Genomic DNA, 19,338 nt, shown 5'->3' with positions numbered 1-19,338 from the left:
TTTGTTTTTATCACCAGTCATATGATGTGAACAACCGCTGCCAATCACCCATTCACCATTTTCTTCTACCTTAGCAGCCAAAACTTTCTCCTCAACAAAACAACTAGTGGAATCAATAGGTACAGGTCTATCTTCTTTAATGGCAATAAACACAACTTCATCTCCATTTGAATCATCATCTGTAACACCTTCATCTGCAACATAATAACAGTTCTTTTGGTTTCTAAACTTCTGATTTGACTTGTAAGGCTTATCATACTTCTCATGCTTCTCATATCTATCATTCCTATCAAGCTTATCAAACTTATCATGTCTGTCATACTTAGCCATTCTCTTTGGGCATCTAGAAGCAAAATGTCCTATCTTATTACAAGAAAAACATTTCAAGGGCAACTTTCCATCATACTTACCGACATCTTTAGGCAATCTCCATGCAATCAATGCTTCAAGCTCATCAAGCTCTTTTTCTTGCTCTACTATTTCTCTTCTTTCTCTTTCATATTTGGATATCCTGCACTCATCAGGATCAAATTTTTGGTTACCGGATACAAATGCTGACACTTTAAATGCAGTCTCAGACTTTCCATGTGATTCTCCAAATTCACTCACTTCAAATGCAACAAGTTTTCCAACCAACATATCTCTTGTTATCATAGTCACATTTCGGATCTCATCAATAGCAACAACCTTATGTTTATAAGGAGGCAATGATCTCATCACCTTGGCAATAATCTCATCTTCCTCAATCTTTCCACCAGCACACTTGATACCAAAAACAAGTTCATTCATCTTAGCCTTGTATGAATGTATGTTCTCATCATCTCCCATTTTCAATGTCTTATACTTTCCTTTCAAACTCTGCAACTTAGCAACTTTCGCTTGACAATTACCTTCATACAGGATCTCAAGCTTCTCTCATATCTCATGTGCGGTTTGAAGTCCCATAACATTTGTCATTTCAGAATCAGTCAAGGAACTAAGTAATGCTTCCTTTGCTCTGATGCCTTAACCTCATTAGGAGTGGATGGTCCATTCTGATGAACAACATAAACATTCTTAGTGATCTTCCAGTAATCCTCTCCAAGACATTTCAAGTGCACCTCCATCTGGCTCTTCCATTAAACCTTCGATTGTCCTTCTTGAAAAGAATACCTTGAACTGCCATCCCAGATCTCCTCAAGCGATTAAGCTTTTATCGAAGGATCTGACTCTGATACCAATTGTTAGCAGTAATCTAGAAGAAAGACTGAGAGGGGAGGGGGGGGCTTCACTGGATCTCAAAATTAAACTTCATGACATAAATTGATAAACTGCAGCAATAAACAAATAAGCAAATTAACAACACAACACACAACACCAAGGTTTTTGTCGTGAAAAACCCGATTAAGGGAAAAACCATAGCGAGAACCTACCCACAGTTTGATGATACTCTGCATGTATAATTACAATGGAGAATGCACATGCATTCAGGGACACTGCCTAGAGCTCACCGCTTAAAAGATATTTGCCCGAAAGGCTACAACCCTCAGGGAAGTCTCACTGACTTATGATATGATTCGGACTACAATCCGAAAAAAATGATCTGCAATGATAACATCTACAAATGTCTGATGACAGTTCTGGTTAAGCACAATTGTCTGCTCTGCAACACCAATCTCACCTCAACACTTCATTGAATGATAAATCTCTTGTTCACACATTTACCTCTCTTTGATAATGCAAACACAATATCGACACCAAAACTAAGTGAATAACTCACGTATATATACAATTCATCAACCTTGATAACTAAGTCAGCTAAACCCTCAACTCACAATTACAAAAATTACATTACATGATACAAAGATCGATCACCAAACCAATATAATGATTTACATTACATAGCATGGACCTAATTCAAATTCCCAAACAATCTCATGCACTAGAAATCATGCCAGGATCAACCGCAACATGCTACACCATCAGAAATATCGCATAACACGAAAATCATCACCGATTGATGAAAACCACAAAAAAATCGTACAACGATCAATGCGGATCGCCAAAACAAATAGGACACGACTAGGAAACACCAACAAACACGTTAAAATCATCACCAACAGCTGCACCAACACCACTTATCAAATCTCCATCGATCAACATCAGAAAGCTCAAGAGCAGAACCAATCAACAACTGTCACGAAGAAAGATAATTTGCGGGGTACTAAATCACAAACCATCTGAAATGAAGATACACAAGATCATCCCAAACAATATCCCAAAACCTCAGCACAAGATTTGATCAACCGGAATATACCGGAGGAAATACCAGATTGTGTAAAACAATGATCAACAAAACCAAACTACAAAACCGGATCAAAAGATCTCCCCAAACACACCGGAATAAATCATAGGAATATGTTGACATCAATGACAACAACATATCTTAGCAGCAGTAATGAACAACCATATCCAACAAAACCACTTTTCAAATGCCACGCATGCCTTCCAATTACAACACATTTGTAAATTTGTTTACTTCTTCATTATAATTGTTTATTTCTAATTAAAACCAAACAACTTAAAATAAAATAAAATCAAAGTATATGTCTGAATTCCTAGTGTATTAACTACCTCCCAAAGCAAAGGGATTTCAAGAGACATCTAACCATAAATTAGACAAAATCTACATGTACTTATATGCAATATATACATAACTTGCAATGTGCAATTTAATCTGAAATAATCAACCTATCAAAAACAAAAGAAAACACAATTAATTGAAATTCAAAAACTATACAAAATGGCAAGGGTGGATTGGGAACCCTCCTCTCCATTTCCTGATGGTCAAGCATCTTTCTGTTTACTTTTTGTGTTCCTCGCCTTTCATTTTTTACCCATCCTCCACCTCCTCCAGCTTTTCGTTTCGTACATGCAGGTTTCCTGAAAACAATTAAATGAAAGCAGTCTTAAACAAATATGCTCTAAATTGCCAAATGCTCAAAAACAAAAACAACAAAACGAAAAGCCTTTCTAGAAACTGAAAAATAAAATGTTGTCCCTTTCATTATTACTGCAGGTCTGGCAGTGCACACTATTAAGGTGCAAGACCATTTTTAAAATTCCTTCATTTTGCATCACCAATAATCTCCGCAAGAACAGTGTCCCTGTTTAAAATGATGGAAACGATTGGCATCTCTCACAACAATTTCTCTTCCAACAATCTTGGAGATAAATTTCGTTGCAGTGTGACAATCAGTACATACTCGAAGGTTTTTAACGACTCTAATAGTTGTTCCAGGAGGCATGTTTAACAAACCAAATGCAATCGCCAACTTTTCACTATGGTGGGAGAGAAATAATTCTTTTTCCTCCTCTTCCACATCATTAGGTAAATGTCTCGAATCTGGACAATACCCTGCTGCCTTCATCTCCCATGCCAATTCCTCCAACTTTGCATAGATCTCCTGTATCCGTGGATGAGATCTGTCTCCTATACAAAAAACATGTACCATTTTATTTTCTTCAATCCAACTACATCCAGGGATCTTTTTAATTCCTTCATCTTTCATCAATCTCCTTACCGTCTGAACTTCACCCCACCTGCCCACTTCTGCATAGATGTTTGAGAGAAGAACATAAATCGCAGCATTTTTAGGATCCAAATCAAAAAGCAGCATTGCTGTAAATACTGCTAAGCCTATATTCATATGTGATTTACAGGCAGCAAGAAAAGACATCCACACAACCACCATAGGTTTAATGGGCATCTTAATGATAAAGTTTAGAGTGTCTTCAAGATGGCCAGCACGGGCAAGAAGATCAACCATGCACACATAATGATCAACTGTAGGTGTAATGCAATAAAGTTTATTCATGTGATTAAAGTAAGCACTGCCCTCATCCACTAAACCTGCATGGCTGCACGCAAATAGAACACAAGCAAAGGTTACAGTGTCAGGACATGTCCCAGAGGATTTCATTAATTCAAAGATTTTGAGAGCATCTTTGCAAGATCCATTCTGTGCATATCCTGCAATCATGGTATTCCATGAGAAAACATCTCTTTGAGGCGTTTTGTCAAACAGTTCACGTGCCTTGTCTATGCTTCCACATTTTGCATACATGTCTACCAGGGCATTTGCAACCACACCTTCTGACAAAATCCCCTCTTCCATTATGCTTTGATGGATGTCCATACCCTGTTCCAAAGCTCCCATTTTGCCACAGGCAGGGAGAATGCTGGCAAAAGTTGTGCAATTCGGCTTTACACCTGCTAATCGCATTTGCTTAAAGATTTCTAAAGCTTTTTCAACAAATCCATTTTGTGCATATCCTACAATCATGGCATTCCATGAGACCACATTTTTTTGAGGCATTTTGTCAAACAGTTCATGCGCTTTGTCTATGCTTCCACATTTTGCATACATATCGACCAGGGCAGTTGCAACTACAACATCTGACAAAATTCCGCGATCCTTTATGCTTTGATGGATATTCATACCCTGTTCCAATGCTCCCATTTTGGCACAGGCTGGAAGGATGCTAGCAAAGGTCGTGGAGTCTGCCTTTACACCTGCCAACTGCATTTGCTCGAATGTTTTCAAAGCCTCTTCAGCAAATCCATTTTGTGCATATCCTGCAATCATGGCATTCCATGAGACAACATCTCTTCGAGGCATTGTGTCAAACAATGTTTGTGCCTTGTCTATGCTTCCACATTTTGCATACATGTCTACCAGGGCACTTGCAACTACAACATCTGACAAAAATCCACCTTCTGTTATGCTTTGATGGATTTCCCTACCTTGTTCCAAAGCTCCAATTTTGGCACAGGCTGGGAGGATGCTGGCAAAGGTTGCGGGATTTGGTTTTACACCTGCCAAATGCATTTGCTTGAAGGTTTCTAAAGCCTTCTCAACAAATCCAATTTGTGCATATCCTGAGATCATCGCAGTCCAGGGGACCACATTTCTTTGAGAAATTTTGTCAAACAGCTCGCGTGCCTTATCTATGCTTCCACATTTTGCATACATGTCTAACAGGGCAGTTGCAACTACAACATTTGAGGAAATTCCTCTATCCTTTATGCTTTGATGGATGTCCATACCCTGTTCCAAAGCTCCCATTTTACCACAGGCCGGAAGGATGCTAGCAAAGGTTGCGGAATCTGGCTTTACACCTACCAATTGCATTTGCTGGAAAGTTTCTAAAGCCTTCTCAACAAATCCATTTTGTTCATATCCTGCAATCATCACATTCCATGAGATCACATTTCTTTGAGGCATTTCCTCGAAAAGCCTTACAGCCTCATCAAGAACACTATTTTGTGTGTATCCTGCAATCATTGTATTCCATGAGACAACATCTCTCTGAGGCATTTTGTCAAACAGTTCACGTGCCTTGTCTATTCTTCCACATTTTGCATACATGTCTACCAGGGCATTTGTAACTACAACATCTGACAAAATTCCTTGATCCTTTATGCTTTGATGGATGTCCATACCTTGTTCCAAAGCTCCTATTTTGGCACAGGCTGGAAACACGCTAGCAAATGTGAACTGATTGGGTTGGATGCCTGTTCGTTGCATTTGGCGAAACAGTGAGACTGCCTCGTGAGGATACCTATGCCTTCTGTACGCTGCAATAATCGTATTCCATGAGAAGCTGTCTCGTTTTTTCATTTGGTCAAACACTTTACGGGCATTAACCAAACTTCCGCACTTGACATACATCTTAAGAAGGTTATTCTGAAAAGTTGTGCTTTCAGCAAATGCACATCGCCTGTGAGCAATGAAAGATTGGACATTTTTCCCCTGTGAAAGCGCATTTTTGAGGATGCAGGACTGCAATAATTGAAGATATGTAGAGTAGTCTTCAGGGGGATTGTGTGTAGTAAGCAGAATGTGCAGTGCCTCCTTCAACTGGCCCTCTCTACATAATGCTGTGAGATTGAGATGAGTAGTGGTTGGCAATGACATTTTATGATTGTAGTTGGAGAGTGGAAAATACTGGAATGAAGTTGCCAGGGATAAACCTGCAGCATTTTCACTTGAAGCAGGTATGATAGCAGACGATCAAGTTACAAGCAATTTTCTAAGACCGGGTACAAAGCAGCAGATGAAGGGATTTCGGTGGGAGGAATTAAGAACCCGTTGCAGATCTTTTAAAAAGCTTTGCCCATATATAAAACAATCACCCAGAAGAATAACCAGTGTTCCATAGCAATTAGATTTTTCTTTCTCCATTAATTTAATCTTATTAGACACATTAATCTGGTTGTTTGATTTAGGCTGTGTTTGCAGGAATGACATCATGTTATTTAAATGTAAAATTTACAATTAAACATTAATTTATTAGTCTTAGTTTACATTCTGGTTCTAGTTTTTGCATTTCTTTGAGACATTTATTTTAATAATTTATCTTCAATTGAATATCATCAATTATCACAAGAACAAACATTCACATTTACATTCAAATCAAGTAAGAAATCTAACATCTATTATCATGCTCATCCTAATGCATGTGAATCATCTTAGTAATTAGTCTAGAATGTGTGTGCATGTTTGAAGTTTGCTATCCATCAAGATAATTTTAAATATTGCTAGCTTGATGAGAGAACCCTAAGAGTACAGTAAAGATTGGCAATGCCTAGAAGTATATTTATTTAAAAATTATATCCCAAAGTTAGCATAGATTGAGTTTGTGGGTATAGAATGAGGTCACGAATATGAACTTAATCCAAATCAATGAATTCAACTTCACACAAAGCAAACATAAATATTCTAATTCTAATCAACATACATTGACTCTCTCGTGCATCTAAAGACTCTAAGATGCATAAATCTCACCGTCTTCATCAATCAACACATAATCTTCAATTACAAAGTTAAGTAATCTCTCTCTTCATTTATTACTATTTATAGCATGATTGTACATTATGTCTAGTATTGCTTGATATGCTCCACTCCATCTAATCAAGACCCAATATTTCAAACCTTAGTTTAATTTGCACTTAGTTATGTTTATTTATCCTTATTTGACTTTTCATTTTGTTGAATTCAACGGAATTATCATTGTCCCTTGCAAACACACACCATTTTTCTTTAGGCAAGATGTCGACTCCCACTCTTTTTTTTAGCTTTTTGTTTTGATTTGGTTCTTTATTTTCTTTTTTCTTTCCCTGGTCTTGGGTAACGTGCTTTAAAGTCAAAATGATGGCTAAGTTTCACATGTTATGTTGGCAAATAGTTGAAATCATAGAATCAAAATTTGACGAATCGTGCATGCTTTCAAGCGACTAGAATCATCTCATTTAAAAAAAATAGTTATGGTTAAATCGTTAGACCATTTTTTTCATATTTTAAACTTGACTATTTTGCCACATTTGAATAATTTTGAAAGAAGATTAGATCTGATTCACCTAATTTTTTTAAGTTATAGTACAAACCTAAAATAATTCACCATTAATAATACATGATTGTAGCCTAGGTTAGGGTTATTAAACACATGAAATAACATTTAAGTATAAGTGGCATTTACATGTGGACATTTACTTTCTTATACTTTAACTTATATTCCATGCATATCGTTTTAAGATGTTTGAGAATGCTTTCGGATCTCTAGGAGTTATATACCAGATTCTAAGTTTTGGATGATCCTATATTTTTTGAGACTTAGTCAAGTTTTAGTAATCACAAACTCCTACCAAATTGTAGTTAGTCTAAGGGTAATTGTAAATATTCAATGTCATCATCAAACATCTACTTGAAAATATGACATGTTCTTCTACAAAAGAATTGACAAGTAATGAAAGCAAAATACTGAGTCGAGTTAAAAAAGTGGCAATCCTCTAACCATATTTTCAAGAGATTTTCAAGCTTGAAGACTAGGTCACCTTTAGAGAAAAGCATGGAGAGAAATAAGCCATGATTGTTGCTACTATGCCCAAAGAGAGTGTATAGTCAAGAAAAGGTTAAGTTTAAAATTCAAGAGGCATCCAGGAGGCTCTACCCCCTCAACCTCCATAAGAAGCACTAGCCATTAAACTAGTTGAACAACGCCACCCCTCAAGCCCCTAATTTTTCATAAGATTTCATTTTTTAAAATGAAGGATTTGCCATGATAATTAATATTTTTTTCAAGAAAAACAAAAGTTTACCAAGATTTTATACCAATTTCTTGTGATGTAAAAAAAATCACTAGTATATATTTTTTTTAAAGGAAACATTCACCAATAGGTATTGATATTTTTTTTCAAAAAAATGGTATTCCAAAAAGTGTTCTTAAATGACACTAAAATCAATTAAAATATGATATGGTTAAAATGTCTCTTAATCAAGGCAAACCAGTTGCATGAAACCTCTTGTATAGCTTATTTAACACCTTGCACTACATTTATAGATAAAACCAAAATTAATTCTTATGGATTGTTTTATTTTATATTTCATACATAATGGCAAGATGCAAACACACATGTCATGATCCACTAATGATTTAGCTATTTGAGGTTTCCTAAAATTATTCCCTAGTTTTTATATAAGAATCATGAATAGCATGTATATCTAAACCAATAAACACACATGTCATGATCCACTAATGATTTAGCTATTTGAGGTTTCCTAAAATTGTTCCCTAGTTTTTATATAAGAATCATGAATAGCATGTATATCTAAACCAATTATATTCTATTCTTGCATCTGAAAGGATTGAAAGGTTGCTTAAATGATAAAAAAATTACTCCTCACTAATATAAGCTAGTGCCTACTCCATTGATAAATTGAATAATGAACAACAAGGCGGAAGGAGATACATCAAACAAGGCATCAATAAAACCAAATTGTGTTTACACACAAATTTTAATTTGCATCATACATAATAATTCATAACTAAATTGCAACAATCCATCTGCAATAAAGGAATGAGCATTATAAAGGTTTTGCAATGCATTAGATGTTGTCACACATATATCAGACTCTCATTACAATTATACTAGCAACTATGGTTAGAGAAAATACAATAATTATATTTAAAGTATTTACTTAAATAATTACAAATACTCTTAAAAATACGCCATTACAATGTAGATGTGCTTTACAATATTCTTTCTATACTTTATAAAATGTATCCCAACATTTGTAGCTCAAACTGACAATAATTAGTGCCTCAAAATCAACTTGGAACATATAACACCCAAACAATTGGTTTAATGACCAATCGTAATAAAATGAGAAGAGTAGCATATATAATACATTAGCAACAATCGACCCCAAAAATAGTTGCATGAAAATCAAGGGGGGTCTCTACAAATTAATACAAACAATCTTCAAACCACTAAAATCTATGACTAGTGAAAACTCTTGCCCAAAATTGAATGACTTAGATTATGCAAGTATAGATGGGTAGATGAGATGTCACCCCAATAGTCATAACATTTGGTGAGAGGCAAAGGATTTACCTTTGAATGTATATGAAGCACGAAAGTGCAATGTATAGGGAACAATTGCCAAATTTAAAACTCTTGGTTCCTTGTTTGCATGTTCAAAAAACTTATGAAAATATACCCAAATACTTGTTGACACTTTTCAAAACTCTTGAACTATCAAAGCCCCTGTCTTTCACCAGACATTACTAGTGGATCAATGAGTTTAGAAACCATAGAACTCATAGATGTCGCCTCTTTCTTGCCACCCTTTATCTTGAAATTTCTTTGTTGCATTCCCCTTCATTTTGTAACTCTCTTTTCACATGTCATAACTTTTGGCCAACTTTGAACCATGTTGACAAGTTCAAGAATTCTATTGGAAACTTCACTTAACCAATTTTTTATTTCATTCATGCTCTCTTCCTTTCCTTTTGTGAAACTTTGAACCATGTGAAGGCTTGGTAAATTCAACACTAGGAGTAATAAAGATAACATCTAAGCCTATGAATTTGAGGGGTTTTAGCTTTTTGATAAAAGGGGGGCATCAAAGATCCTTTAGATTGATAATAATTGATGGGGAAACATAAAAAATACTCAAAGGGAGCAAAGACATGGATGTTCAACATTTTTTAAGTTGGGTCTCAATAGTGGCTTTTGTTGGGAATGTGTATTTTGAAGAAAATAAAAAAGGTAAAAAGGAATAAGGGAAAATACGAAAATAGAGAATATATGTACAAGAAAAAGAAAAAAGAAATGGTGTACAATACAAAAACTTACAAACATAATTATAGGTCAAATTGTGCAAAAGGATCCATGACACAATGCCATAGTCAAATTGCTATAATCACTTGCATCTATCAAAGACAAGCTTGTTGATGGAGTTGATTTCTTCATATTAGAGTTATATTCACTACCTATCTGCAACAAATGAGAATGCCTAGTACACACATCAATTTGTGAACATTGCCTATGATGTGAAAGTTTATTTCATCATCAACATTACTATTGTAGGGTGACCATAAATAATAGGTGCCTAAACTATTCCATGTCACATCATTTATGTTAATAGTGGTAGGGGATGAAACTCTAAAGACCAAGTTAGTATCAAAATAATTGAAGTACATGAAAAAAAAGTAAAATTCCCTTATTTATGAATGTAATATTATCACACCAACTGATCTCCTTAGGTGAATCAAAGAAAAAATTAAATACCTCCAATTCATGTGGAAAAGAAAAATATGCCTAATTATATTGCTAATAAGCATAAAGAAAATTTCCTCCTAAAAGTCAACCTAGGAAAATTTAAGCTCTAACACTCATTCAAGTTGACTCACAAGATGTTGATCTTCTACTTGACATATGCTTTTTTTTTCTCAACATTTTTTTTTGTTATCTTAGAGAGGTATCTCCCAACGACCGATGGGCTTCTCTTAAATTTCCATTCTGATCGAGAACTAATCCCCTCTAGGTTGTGCCAAGACCAGCATGGGACCCACTATGTGCCCAGCTAGGTAAACCGGCTTGTTAGTTCGGACGAGGCTTGAACCTGCGTTGATCGTCTGTCTATCCAATAGCTCGACCAACCGGTCTACACCTTGGGGTATTTTTCTCAACATTATTATTACTTGTATGTAGACTAAAATAAAGGATTCAAGTTGAAGCATATCATTATCATCCATAATATCAAAAGCTACAACTTCGGTATAAAGGAAAGCTTGATAACCAATACTATTGACATCAAGCTCTTATATGATAGGTAGCAATAACATACCATTATTACACATGTTTATGCACTCTTCAATATATAAATTATAAGTGTGATCCAAGCTACAATTTTTACCTCTAGTGAAAAATTTAATACTATCAAACACCTCACATGAATAACCAAGTTATTTAAATTATCTCTATTTTATGTTTACTTTGGCAATTTATGGTATCATATATACTACAAGAATTAAAATTATGGTACACATCTTGTTCCTCAATCACTAAAACAACACTTTTGTGTGACTCAATGAAAGTAAAATTTGTTCAAGGATGACAAAAAGTCTTGCACCAAAGGAATAAGTTATCATGTGTCCACATGATCAACATCTTCACAATCACTAAGGTCAAGGTCTTCAAATTGAAAATCATTGAATCCACTAAGATTTATTCCAACAATTTTTATCACTAAGTGTAACCACACCCAAGTCATTCTCATGGAAAAAAAAATTGTGACTTCAATATCAAAAACATGGACAATAAAGTGCAATACATCAAATAAAAAACTATTTTCTTGTCCATCTTTGATATCATAAATAGGTAAACACCCCACATAATCAATATCAAGAGTTGAAGAGTTGATTCATTTTATTGATCACTTGTGTCCATATTTTCCTTTTTTATCTATCTAGCTATAATAAACTATAATATCATTCACCTCATTCTCAAACTAAATATCAGCATACATTTCATCATTGCATTCACCAAATAATGGCCTACCCAACTGAAAATTGGTGTTCACAAAGTCTTCACCATTAGCATTGTTGACATATGATGTTGTATCACAAACTTGTATCTTCTTGATAACAACCTCATATAGATTTAATTTTTATTCACCCTATACATTACATTCATTTCATTACTACTTGTAACAATATGTTCATTACAAGCAACAATTACATTTGATGATAATGCCTTTGCAATGATATAATTGTCCTTTTTTTCAACATAGTCCAAGCATAGCTAAGCTCTACTGTAAACTTGTAATATTAAAATTGTCCTTCACTTAAACTAAACCAACCCCATAACCCCATAGATATAAAAAAATATGTCAATGCAAGTAGGTATGCTAATTGTAAAATAATTTGGGATCTTGGAAAGAGAAACTATAAACATGTATTTGAAGTCCATACTAGTTTCTCCATCTTGTCATATAATATTTTTCAATTCTCAAACAAGAACAAAATGGTCAATATTAAGTGCAAATCCATTGTCAAAGAAAACCACAAATTATTTCTTGTATTTCCAAGAAGCAATTTCCAAATTTTCTAGAAAACTATTATACCATGTATATGCCTTTTCCACATAGATACCTAACAAAAGATTTATCCACATGTCCTCATCTCCAAATTAAGAAAATTTCATTAAATTTGAAAATGCAACATGTGTATCCCCTTAATGATTACCATACCCATCAAATCTAGGCATTGGTTGTCATGGTTTTCATTTCATAATTAACCCAATAGAGGCCTAGATATTTGTAAATGGTGGATAAGTGAATGAAATGGGATTGAGTAACCTAATATTTTGTAGTATCTAGGTAAGCATTGGAGTGCAATGTATTGATTCATTATTCACATTCTTTCTCAATCATATTCTCGTTATTTTTTTCATAGTTTTTATATGGATGCTTCTAAATATGGGCATGGGTTTGTATAAGATACAAGGCTAGTTGAATAGCATGAGAAAGTATCATTATAATAATCATGGGCATTTGATTTAATATAAATCATAGGGGTGATACATATGATGTGCATGAAGGAACTCCGACAAAATATCATTACTCATACCAATCATTTATGGGTCTTAAAAATTGCATACATCAAAAGTAAGAAGAAAAAAATGAATGCCTCTCAACCAATAGTTGTAGACTTAATATTTGTTCTTGAAACAACTACATCAAAAAGATACATCATTAAGAAAAATATTCTTTTTCAAACACCAATGTCACCACATCTATCAAAAAGGAAAATCCTTGTAGCACACTTGACCTACAAGGCAATAAAATAGCTCTAGGTTAAGCACATAATTAGATTCCTCAATTTTGTTCCAACTCATTCATACTTCATAATATGTTAACCTATAAAATTACACCAACAAAATTCATCCCTAGCAATAGTGTTATTCTATTAAGTTCTAGAATTGTCGCCCCACAATCTTAAAACTCAATTTCACCTTCAAGGGCAGGGGTTTGTCACCAAGAAAGTAAAATGGGGGTTCATCAACAAATTACGGAGGGTTAAAGACCAATTTATGAGAGTGGATGGTCTCTCCTACACTTTTAGCTTATCTTATAATCAAGATCGTATTCCCACATACATCCTTAGAAGACCTTTTTAAATCAACAAAAATATGACATGATTGTAACACTCAATAATTATACTCATTGTACATGTGATCCCTATAGTTTTCATCAAGTTGCTCGACAAACTAGTTACATCTTATATAGTTGATTTAACATCTTACACATGCACCTATAGACAACAACAACATTATAATCCCTATGGATAGTTTCATATTATTTTGAATCATATCCAGTGGCAAGGTGCAAACATGCACATCGCGATTCACTAATGATTTAATTATTTGAGGTAGCTTAAAATTGTTCCTTGATTTGTGTTTAATAAACACAAACATTTATATTCTAAACTAACTCTATTATACTCCTACATCTAAGAAGGATTAAGAGGTTATCTAAATGGTAAATGTTTGATCCTTCACCAAGGGAAACTAAGTAATGGAGATCAAGGAGGAAGTATATAAGCAAAGCATCAAGAGAACCAAATTGTATTTACATATAAATCTAAAATCACATCATACATAATGAAGATATTTAATAACTTATAAATAAAATACAACAATCCACAAGGAAAAAAGGAATGACCATTACAAAGGTTTTGTAATGCATTATAAGTCTCACACATGCATAAATACTATTATTACAATCACATGGTTAGAGAAAATATGATAATTGTGATTGAAATATCTTTTGAATCATTGAAAATAGTCATAGAGATATATCATTACATTTAAATGTGCTTTACAATATCCTTCCTATGCTTTAAAACTTGTATCCCATTTTTTTTTTAGCTTGGACTGGAAATACTTGGTGCCTTAGAATAATCTTGGAACATAGTAGAAATAATTGTCTCGATGACTAACCATAATAAAATGAGAAGACCCATTATATAATACATTAGCAAAAACCAACCTAAAAAATAACTATGTAAAAATAAGAGGAAAATGTCTATGAATTAATCTGATCAATGTTTGAACCGTTGAAATCTATGGCTAGGAAACACTCCCACCCAAAAATAGATGACTCAAAGTCATGTAGGTATAAATGGGTAGATGAGAAGTTACCCTAGTAATAATGGAATTTGATGAGAGGTAGATGAATTAAATTCAAACATAGATGAAACATATAAGAATGGTGTATAGATAACATTTTTCAATTTAAAACTCTTGGCACCCTATTTATAGGTTAAAAAAACTAATGAAAATCCACCAGTCACTCGTCAATCTTTTATCTTTTATGAAACTCTTGAACTATTAAAGATCCTACCTTTCACTGAATATCATTTGTTAATAAACAAGTTCAAAAACTACTCAACTCATTGATTTCGCCTCTTTTTCACCTCCCTTTTGTCTTGAATTTTTTTATTGCATTGTTCTTTCATTTTCTCATTATCTATTCACATGTCAAAACTTTTGGCCAACTTTGAAACATATAAATTAGTTGAAGAATTCTTGAACTTGTTGACAACTTCAATTAATCATTTTTTGAATTCATTTTTACTTTCTTTTATTCCCATGTTGGATCTTTTTAAAACTTTTGGAACATGCAAAGACTTGGGAAATTCAACATGTAGGGGAGTGGATTTTTTAGCATTTAAATGAAGAGATCTTTTAAAGACCTCTCATATTGGGTATTAACTAATAGAAAAATAAAGAAAATATATAAAAAATGGATGAATTTTACAATTCTTCAAATTTGGTCACAAAATATTCTAAATTGAGGTCATTTGCAAGTGGTTTGGGTTAATTGCTTTAGAATAATTCCAATCATTTTATCTCTTACAAAATTATAGACTTATGAGGGACAACTAGGATTATAAATGTGTTATTCCAACCTCCATATGTCCTATCATTCCCTAGAAACCTTCGCTATTTTGGGAAATATTCATCTCCTTGCAAGACTGATTTTGTAGACTCTCAATGGATTGCCAAATTTCCTACATATTGTTCAAACTACCTAGTTTATTTTCTTTCTCCATAAAAAAATATTGTGATGATTTAAGGTGTCAAGAATGCATTTTAATATTATCCTAAAAAATACCAATGGATAACTATATATTTTCTTTGTGATATTAGCTCCATTTCTCTATTGATTTCCTCAAAAATATCTTAGGTCTAAGGTGGGTGGGTTTTAAATACATTCAATGGACAAGTAGACATCCAAAATGTTATATTTATCTTTTGATGGGCTTCATCCACATCCAAATATATCTCATTGTTATTTTTAATGGGCAAGTCTTTGATGTCATGAATTTTAGAATTACAAGATTGTGAAGTTCAAAAGGATTAAATTTTCCTATTTTCTTGTCCTTCTTTGCAAAATTTATTTTGAGGCTATTTGCTTTATAAAGTCTTATCATAAGGTCAATTTTTTTAGATCTTGATGTGTATCCAAATTTTTGCAATACTAATATCTCCTAACATCTTATCTACTTCAACAAAGTCTTAGTCTATGTCATAAGGTGATATTATATCTTTGTATGTGAAATTGTCAAATTTAGAAGGACTAGTTTCATTGGTCCAAATATCCTAACATCCTTTACTCCTTGTGATCCCTACAAAAGCCTCAAATTTTTAAATTGGTCTTTTTAGAAAAAATAACTCAAAATGTGAGATTTAATAAAAAAGTGGAGATAATTCATTCTAGTGCAATGTCCAAACCTTAATGTTGTTGGAGTAGCCAATATCACTTGCAAGATTAAAAAACACTTCCATAGAAATGAATATGCAAAATGAAGAAAAATATCATATGCATCAACATGTCAAATGTATACAAGTCCCTTGAATATAAAGGCAATAATAAAGAGGTGGGAGGTAGAAGTGAAACTATTACTACCCCTCCTAGAATCAACAAGTGTAAAACTCCATGGAAAATCATTGTGATACTTGGTGAATCAACATGATGTGAGGAAAAAAGTGAGATGTCTCCTAGGTGAGGTTAAGAGTAGTGTGAATAGGAATATCCTAGACAGGCTAAAAGATAGCTAATTTAGTAATAACTCTTTTCATTGTAACACATGTAATTTTGGAAGTATCCTCCCACCAATTGTTGAAGGTTTCTAAGTATCAAAATATGGAAGTTTAAGAAATTCTAGAATTAGAATGACTACTTCCATCTAGATCAAAATCTTAATGTCCACTTCTCTCTCCAAATCATGTAAGAAGGATTTCATCATACCAATTGAAATTGTGTACTTATGGTCCATAGTTGAACTTTTTTTCTTATAGCTCACATATAAAATTCCTTAGGATCTATACACAATCAATAAAGAGAATGAAAACCTCGTTTAAGACATGCAAAAAGTATAGTACAATATGATACAAAGGGAGCAATATGGGTGTCCCCCCCTTAAGATGTCAACATAGCCATATGTTGATGTCTTAAGGAAGCTTAGAGACAAGGATACTATACTTCAACACTAATGAGATATCCTTTAGGCAACAATGTCATAAATCCAAGATAGAGAGGGAATACTCTTCAAGCAAGGATAATATAGTTGAAAAAGATATCTTGCAACAAGTGTAAAGGAGATCCTTGGAGGAGAAGATATCTTTGCTCAAAAGACATCTACCTCCAAGAGGAGCTATTTTTATCAAAAATAAAATCATCTGCCAAAAGAAGGGAAGGAGAAGAAGAATTCATACCTTCCTCCCATTTCTAGGTGAAAGGGATTCTTGATGAAGGATGACACACTTTTGACCTAATGTGAGGGGTAAATTTATGATAGATGTACATTGCCAAGTGAAGAAGAGGTTGTAGCCAAGTACTTATACCTCTTGTATAAGAGAGAATATTTGAGCAAACAACAACTTCAGACAAGGAATGACACCAAATCATGAAACAAACACCACTCAACAAAGTAAAGGTGTATACTTAGAAAGGAGAGAGAGAGAGAGAGAGAGAGAGAGAGAGAGAGAGAGAGAGAGAGAGAGAGAGAGAGAGAGAGAGAGAGAGAGAGAGAGAGAGATCATTACCCCCCAAGTTTAAGGACAATGAGAATAATTACACAATTTTCTAATGAGAGATTAAGCATAAGCAAATTCACAATATACTCACATGGATAAATATCCAATGCGAGAAAAGACATTAGTATATGTAAAATGAAACTCAAAAGAAGAGAGAGAGAGAGAGAGAGAGAGAGAGAGAGAGAGAGAGAGAGAGAGAGAGAGAGAGAGAGAGAGAGAGCACATATTCCCCTAAGGAGGGATTAATCATAATAAATATACCATTGCAAGAAAGGATATCAACACATGAAAAATGCAACCCCTAAAGGGAATTTCCCCCTAAGAAAGAGAACAAGGAGAAGAACTACACATCTTCTAAAGAGAGGTTATGCATAAGATATGTGTCATTTCAAACAAGGAATAGATCCTAACCAAGGAACAATCATGTGCTCGCATGAAGGATAACCCTATGCAAGAAAGGACATCATGTTATGAATAATGTAATACAAAAGAAGAGGTAATATCTTCAAAGAGAGAGAGCGGTCACAAAACCTCTCTAAGGAGAGATCATTCATAAAAGATGTGCCATTTCAAGCAAGGAATAGGTCCTAACCAAGGAACAAACATGGGCTTGCATGAAGGATAATTCTATGCAAGAAAGGACATCAATTTATGAATAATGCAATCCATAAAAGGAAATGTGGAAAATATAAGAGATTGGATAGAGATAAAAGAGAAGAATGTTGCTACCCCAAGATGTTTGAAGTTGAAAAAACACCGCCTCTAATGACAAAGAGCCCACAATTAAGTTAACTACGAATGTCATAGGGTGAGGAGCAACATGAGGGCCAGGGCACTACCTTTTCACCTAGAAAGAGAGCAAGATCTATTGAAAGACATATACGAGTACGATCGTATTGTTCTTGAACAAATTCCTTAAATTCTTTACACTTTCCAAGAGAATGAGAACCACCATGATGAAAAAGACAATATCCATTTCCTTCTCTACATTTATTGATAAAATTCACAAGAGGAAAAACAATATTCTTGTCATACTTCAATTTCCAAAAGATTCTAGTTCCTAATCTTTCTTGATCATTGATGAGTGTAGGCTTATTATTTTGAGATTGAGGATAAGAGTTGTTATTAGAAGAAGAAGGATTGTCATCCATGATTTTAACTTTACAACTATTGATAAGTTTCTTTATTGAATCAGGACAATCATGTGATCATGAGTTTGATGAAATGAACAAAAAGGAGCTTTTGAAGAAGAAGCACTTTTATGAGAACAAATGGCTTGTTGTCTTGCAAGATGATCTTTGAAGTCTTGAATCCTAAGGAGGTCATCTAGAGGAGATTTATTATTAATTCCTAGGCCTTCTATGGTGATTTGTGTAGGAGGGTTTATAGGGATTCAAATTCCTTGTTCAAATTTTCCAAGTCCTCGTCCTTTAAAATCTTGTTTTGATATTATGTTAAAGCCACTCCTATAAGAATATTTTAATTGAGAAGTCGGGGAAACATTATAATAAATTTCTTTGAATTTTGTAGTGTAAGTATGTTTGGAAGGAATGAACGGATTAGTAGATGAAGAAGGAATATCTCATGGAAGAGGATTTTCCTTTCTTTCATCATGAATATCCTTTTTGGTATTTTGGGAAGGAAGATCTTTGTAATCTAAAGCCTCATCTTTACTTAATGTTATATGGGGAGAGAGATCATGAATGAAATGCATGACATCATCTTCTTTACAAATGTTTTGATGTTTAAGATAGGCTCTAGGAGAATAAGGAGGATCTAGAGAGATAGAAACACCAATATTTTGACCTTGCCCCCTTGCGCAAGGGTATGTGTATGAGAAGAAGATGGGGCCATGTTTCTCTTCAATGCTTGCTCTCCATTAGAGATATAATTGATAGGAGTATTAG

General features: G+C 33.9%; 1 protein-coding gene across 1 annotated transcript; it reads right to left on the bottom strand.

Moving 5' to 3' along the window:
- Positions 1–2,630: 2,630 nt before the first annotated feature.
- On the bottom strand, positions 2,631–6,239 carry LOC131030367 (pentatricopeptide repeat-containing protein At3g12770-like). The gene has a single exon (XM_057961165.2). It carries the CDS (start codon positions 5,958–5,960, stop codon positions 3,117–3,119), a length of 2,844 nt encoding a protein of 947 aa, XP_057817148.2. The 5' UTR covers positions 5,961–6,239; the 3' UTR covers positions 2,631–3,116.
- Positions 6,240–19,338: the final 13,099 nt, after the last annotated feature.

Source organism: Cryptomeria japonica, chromosome 2 (assembly GCF_030272615.1).
Source record: "Cryptomeria japonica chromosome 2, Sugi_1.0, whole genome shotgun sequence".
NCBI lineage: Eukaryota > Viridiplantae > Streptophyta > Pinopsida > Cupressales > Cupressaceae > Cryptomeria > Cryptomeria japonica.
The sequence above is the reverse complement of the archived record's forward strand: the minus strand, read 5'-3'. Positions and strand labels throughout refer to the sequence as shown.